Source organism: Raphanus sativus, chromosome 5, assembly GCF_000801105.2.
Source record: "Raphanus sativus cultivar WK10039 chromosome 5, ASM80110v3, whole genome shotgun sequence".
NCBI lineage: Eukaryota > Viridiplantae > Streptophyta > Magnoliopsida > Brassicales > Brassicaceae > Raphanus > Raphanus sativus.
The window spans coordinates 28,710,710-28,716,709 of NC_079515.1; the positions used below are offsets into that span (position 1 = coordinate 28,710,710).

Genomic DNA, 6,000 nt, shown 5'->3' on the forward strand with positions numbered 1-6,000 from the left:
TCCGATAAAACCAGTTTGGGTTGGGTTTAGATCTTGTAAAATAACCAAATGGAGCCATAATTTTGGTATACCGGGTTTCGGGTGGGTTCGGTTTAAATAAACCGGATGGTTACATCCGAAACCGACTCTTATGAAACCGTAAGCTCCTTTCCATTTGATGCTCGATTCATTTCCATCAAGCAATGAATCTAATCTTTGCGAAATATCCGAACACTTACCTAATCCTTGATGATCTCCCTAAGTATTCTCACCCAACTCCGTTGCATACTCTGATTATCACATATCCTCGTATATTATCGCATATCTCAATGATTCTCTTCTTCAATTTGAAAAAGATACCATAGTTCTAAGATCCTATAAATGTCTCGTCGACCCTAGTCTCTTGCATCACAGAACTCAAGTAATCAAACAAAGGTACTCATCCTTATTCAGAGTACTCGATGCTTGTCTCTATTTTTTTCTTTTGGTTTTTTTTTTTTAGTTTTGATGATAATATAGTGCCAGAGACTGAGGGTTTAATCGTATGGTCTGTGTCTTGCTTAATCTGCATGTACGAGTAATCAATGGTTGTTATACCATGTACTATGCTTCTATGAGTAGTCTTATATTGTCTTGTACCTTTAATGTATTTGATTCGTAATGTGAGCTATGAGTTAAGATTCCTTTAAAATGCAACTTGGCAGCTAAAGAAGCCAATCATAGGCTTCAAGTATGTGATGGATCATAAAGGTCAGAGTACCATATCTACTATATTGTTAGAGTGTTTAGCTGAACATGGAATTGAGAAGGTATTTTGCATCACAATAGATAATGCAACTACTATTATACGTGTTTTCAGGTCCATACATGTTTTGGAGCAATATAGAGATTATGGAATCTTTTAGAGGCTAAAGATGAGGAAACTCGTAGCTGTTCAAAAAATCAGAAGTCAGAGTCCATATTTAGAAGAAGTGTTGATCGACACCTCTTTCTTGGTGTCACTCGACATCTGCGGGAGTAGCGGACCGGCTTAATTTAAGACCGACTTAGATTCAGAAGTTATCACATATTAATTACAAGATTTTACATGGCCGACTTTATACCTAGTATTTATGGTTTTTTTGCCATTGTTTAGACAAAGAGAGCACGCTTTACAAACCAGTTTTATTTAGTAATTTTTGGAGAGAAGATCAAATACTCTTTCAGAGATTTGTATTGGAACTCCAGTATCTCTTACTCTATCTATTTATGCAATTCATTCAGATTATCGTTATACTTTGCTTAATTATGTATGAGTAGTTACCTTATTCGATTTAGGATTTATTAAGGTTTCAATAAATTATTGATACATATAACTGTTATGGTGATTTAATGGGATCCCTTACAGAATTAATATAACTGCTTGTGTTCTAAAGTACCTAACTAAAACCCTGAATTTAAGATAATAGACAACCGCGAGAGTGGTTTAATTACCTTAATATAATTCTGATGAGCTAGGTTGTTAGGCGCATGTAGAGCTGGCTTAACTAATCTAGTGAACATATTTGAGCGTTAATGCTTGCGTAAAGAAGTATCGATCGACGCTTTGTAGTATTGATCGACACTCGTTTCTTGTTGGCATGCGAGAGCTGGAACATATGATTTAACATCTGATTAGACTTACATCGAAAGTTGGATATCTTACTATTGCATTCAATTTCTAGGACGATACATCACACACCCTTAACATTTATAACTCATAATTATGATAACCTGAAATCCTAAATCTAGCTTATTTCCCATATATTTTACAACCGAATATTTACTTGTTTACTATTATTTAGTGATTTATTAATTACTTTCCTATCTTAATCTTGATTTCTATAATCTATTGTATTTCTATGTTCCATGTGGATTCGAAAGTATTACAATCTGATCTTTTATTTGAGAAAGAAGATAAACTCTAGGATAATTTGAGCTTGTATCAAATTTAGCATCATTGTTGAAGAGCATTGGAATCGCCATTAGACTTAAATAATAGATTTAGTTTAAGTTTTTATTTCTGTTTTAGTTACTTACACTAAAAAAAATTTTGCTTCTTTCATGTGCATGTCTAGTAGTATCAGTAGCAACAGCAGAACAAAGAAAAAAAGCTGACACCACTGACACAAGATGAAGTCAGCAGCATGATCGACATCACTGACACCACTTGAGCATCGACCGACACTAACCACGAACAAGCAACATGGATGCGACTCTTGTGCTGATAAAGAATGAATATGGAGACTTGCATGATCCTGAAGATCATCTGCAATTTCATCTCCGACCAACTGCCCATAACTGTTATTCACTTTTAGATCAGTAGTTTCCAACATGTTGTTGCACTTATCTCTCCATTTGACAAGTAACTGTGCTCAGCCCTAATATAACGGCCAAACGACAGTTCCAAAACCCAGTGAGTGTCCATGTAACTCTGCAGAACTGTTCTAATAATCGGTAACCACCAGATAACTTCTTAGTAACTGCTCCATTAACTGCCAGATAGCAGTCGTCACCATCCTCTTTGGCTTGTCAGTACACGTTTGGTTCAGTAACTACTCCCACCAAAACATGAATTTGTCAATCCATGAACCAAGACTAACTGATCCAACAACTCTGATAATCCTGGTCATACACTCATACTATTCACGACCCATTCAGCATTCAGAAAGGTTCCCATACTTTCTTAATCTTCGACCCAAGCGATTACACTAGCTCACGGTCTTGGGTTGTCTAGATAGGTATTCGGAACACGGATGTTACACATAACCTTTGCAGAAGTGTAATAATTAACATTTTATTGATTATTATGTACCTTCATCTTAATTAAAATTTTGCTAGTTCACCATTTAACCATACAATCTACCAAAGAAAATTGCATTCCATGGTTAAGTTGACATTTAGTAAATATATCATTTCAAATAAGCTGGTTGACATTGACTCATCCATGAAAAGAAACTTATCATAATCCAATATTCATCTAATCATCTTATCATAACTGAATATTCATCTGATCATCTAAATAATTTTGCCATTTTTATGATTTCACTAATCATGGAATTTTCGAAGTGAGAACATAGATAGCTAATTTAAGATATGCGTACAACAACAGCAGACTGACTTATTATATAAAATCAGACAATCCAACGCAAGATTGGAACAAAGTTAATTTGAAAATTGATCAATACTGCTGCTCTTGAAGAACTCCGGTGGGATAATAGATGGACAAAACTTATTTGCCACAAACTTGTACTGCAATAAGAAAAAACAATCAAACCATTCATTAACAAAAGAAAACATCATCATCATAACTCTTGGTAAAAAGAATAAACAAAACTTACTTTGTGTTGACTATACTTGTCCCTTACAGCAGGAAGAGTAGAGACATGAGCGTTACTACACAATCGGTGAAGATCCATCAGACATCCTCTCAACTCCGTCGCTCCATACTGCGTATAGTGTTGCAACGTCGAATTCTGATTCACCAAAAGAAACAAACATTTTACTACATTGATCCTTACAAAGTAAGGACTACCTAGACAAAGTAAAACTACATACCCACGGACTTCTTGTAGGGTCTAGAATATACTTGGCCAAGAAAATGGCAGAAGCAGCAATAAGTGAAGGAGAATGAGAGAGCATTGTGTAATCCAAAAGAGACAATTCCGCAATGTAGTTGGCCATACATTCTAGCTGCACAGACGGAGCCTCATGAACACCATGGGCAGCCCGAAAAAAGCGTCTGAATGTCAAGTTTAAAGATTCAAGGGGTTAGTAATATTGTATGAGATTTATATATATTGTAATGATAAGAAACAATCATATTTGCTAACCTTAGGAAACATTTGGCTGTCGGGGCTGACATTTCAAACTTCAAGTAATTCAAAACAGCACATTCCATGTCAAGAACCTGTAAGAAGAGCCAAAAAGAAACACATGCAAACAAAATCAGTGATCTTATTTAGTGGATTTTGTTCTCATTTATCAAAATCCTGTTAAGAACAAAAAAAAAAAACACAAACCTCATCCTTGAGATATGTATTATCAGTGATATAGCAGAACTCCTCGGCTTGTGGTGCACATATCTCTTCATATTTTCTGAAACATTTAAGCAATTTAGCATCATTAGATTTTGCATAAGCAAAAGAAAGGAAAAACAAAACAAGACGATAAGGAAAAAAAAATATTTCTTACGCTGCTACCATCATACATGCCACACCAAGCAACTGAAACTTCTGTCTACTGATCACATTGCCAGATAGATATCTATCAATGTAGTTCACTGTCAGATACAATGTCTCGGGTACAAGCCTATACTCTTCTGATACCTGGACAAAACAATTAAAAAACTTCTAATCACGCATTTGGCAAGACTACATATCTGAATTTGATCACAAACTAAAATTCACCTCAACAAGCCAATCAACTAGGATTCCGCGCATACTAGAGTTTACATCTTTCTGAACTGTCTCCATGTAGTCAACCGCAGGCAGCATCTTTGCCTATAAACCAACCATATATTTTACAAATACAGAACTTGCCAACAACCATAGAGAAGCTAGGAAAAAAAAAAGATATACACCTCGGCGGCACGAAGATGATTGTAAATATCACAAGCAAACATTGGACAGAGCTGCGGATCCTTATTCTCAATTTCAGACAACACATCTCTTCTGCAATAATTAACTGCAAGCCAACAAATTCAGAAAAAACAAACAAAACAAAACAAAACAAAACTGATAAACAAAAAGTACCATTAGTTGTTGTCTGTGAAATGGGGGTGATGTATAGATTGCTAAATGCCTTCCTTTCGATGGACACTTGTTCATTTTCGATATACTCGACTCGAGGAGGGCTCTTATAGGAATCACATGTAGACTTTGTCTCGTCCACTGACATATATACATCATCAGATTTGCTAGAAGAAGACGCTTGGGTGAGCAGAGAAGTAGCATTGACGCAAACAGGTTGTGTTGGTGCCAACTTCAATTTCGAACAATGCGCCTAGCAAAAATATAAAATCAAAATTGATCACAGAGGAAGCAGTGTTGGGGCAAAAAATTCACTAAAAAATTGAAGTAATAATTACCGAACCAGCAGATGAATTTGGTAATCGTGGATCCTTCTTTTGATTAGTGATGTTACCCAGTGGGGCTCGTTTCTTGGCCATAACCTCCGTGTTTAGAGATTGGTGTTCGACGTTCTTTTTAGGGTTAAATCTCCAATTCCTCGAGAAATTTGAGTTTTAATGGCCAAAGAGAGAGAGAGAGAGAGATAAGACTTTGTTCCTGGAGCGTAGACGAATTTAAATGGATCGCTGACCTATTAAGTTAGTGCTGTGTCATCGGTGTTGGGTTATTTTTTTTTTTTTGAATTCGAATCTCAGACGCTGAGAAATGATAAAATAAATTTGAATTTCAAACGGACACTTTTGGTGCTTTTCTTTTTCTAAAGCCTGCTCGCTCGCAGACAAAAAAAAGAAATGCATACACTGAAATCAGGATCTGTCTTTTCTTTTGCAGATTTTCTTACGACGAAATTAATTAGTACCTGACATTTGTGTCTTAAACATGCTGGTTTTACCCTTGTATGTTGGAAACCAGTAAACGATTGGCATTTGACGGACTTGGTGACGAATGTGCTGCTTAATATAGAGGCAATATCATAAAGCCATAAACTAAAAAATAAAAATAATATATATATGACATACATAGTATTATCACTCTTTTTTTTTTGAAAGATAGTAATATCACTTTTCTCAAGCTTTTCGTAGAGTTGATGCAAAAGGAAAATTATATGACAAACAAAACTAAAAAAAACATCAACAATAATGAAATATACTATACAGATGTGTATAAGGTATAAACTAACAAATTAAAAACAGATTTCAATTATATTATACATAGTTTAAACAAATAAATTGTATTGTCTTCTATTTGTCATCTTTTGAAAAGTTATATACTATGGATTCTTACCTTTGTACTTAATCTAGTGTAGAAAATA

At 35.0% G+C, this 6,000-nt stretch overlaps 1 protein-coding gene and 1 long non-coding RNA gene across 2 annotated transcripts; one reads left to right on the plus strand and one right to left on the minus strand.

The window, feature by feature from the left end:
* Positions 1-139: 139 nt before the first annotated feature.
* Positions 140-1,252, plus strand: LOC108859804 (uncharacterized). The gene is made up of 3 exons (XR_008946489.1): positions 140-414; positions 684-729; positions 839-1,252. It is a non-coding gene; the product is annotated as an uncharacterized LOC108859804 (long non-coding RNA).
* A 1,764-nt stretch (positions 1,253-3,016) lies between these two features.
* On the minus strand, positions 3,017-5,301 carry LOC108857721 (cyclin-A1-1). The gene is made up of 10 exons (XM_018631733.2): positions 5,087-5,301; positions 4,752-5,001; positions 4,580-4,683; positions 4,407-4,499; positions 4,192-4,325; positions 4,020-4,095; positions 3,831-3,907; positions 3,556-3,739; positions 3,339-3,473; positions 3,017-3,249 (listed from the first exon to the last, which is right to left on the minus strand). Exons 1-10 carry the CDS (start codon positions 5,165-5,167, stop codon positions 3,163-3,165), a joined length of 1,221 nt encoding a protein of 406 aa, XP_018487235.1. The 5' UTR covers positions 5,168-5,301; the 3' UTR covers positions 3,017-3,162.
* Positions 5,302-6,000: the final 699 nt, after the last annotated feature.

Coding starts and splice junctions, on each gene's coding strand:
- LOC108857721 (XM_018631733.2), bottom strand. CDS start 5,167: ATGGCCAAGAAACGAGCCCCACTGGGTAACATCACTAATCAAAAGAAG. Junction 4,326..4,406: donor TAGTTGATTGGCTTGTTGAG/GTGAATTTTAGT, acceptor TGTTTTGTCCAG/GTATCAGAAGAGTATAGGCT. Junction 3,474..3,555: donor ACCCTACAAGAAGTCCGTGG/GTATGTAGTTTT, acceptor TTGGTGAATCAG/AATTCGACGTTGCAACACTA.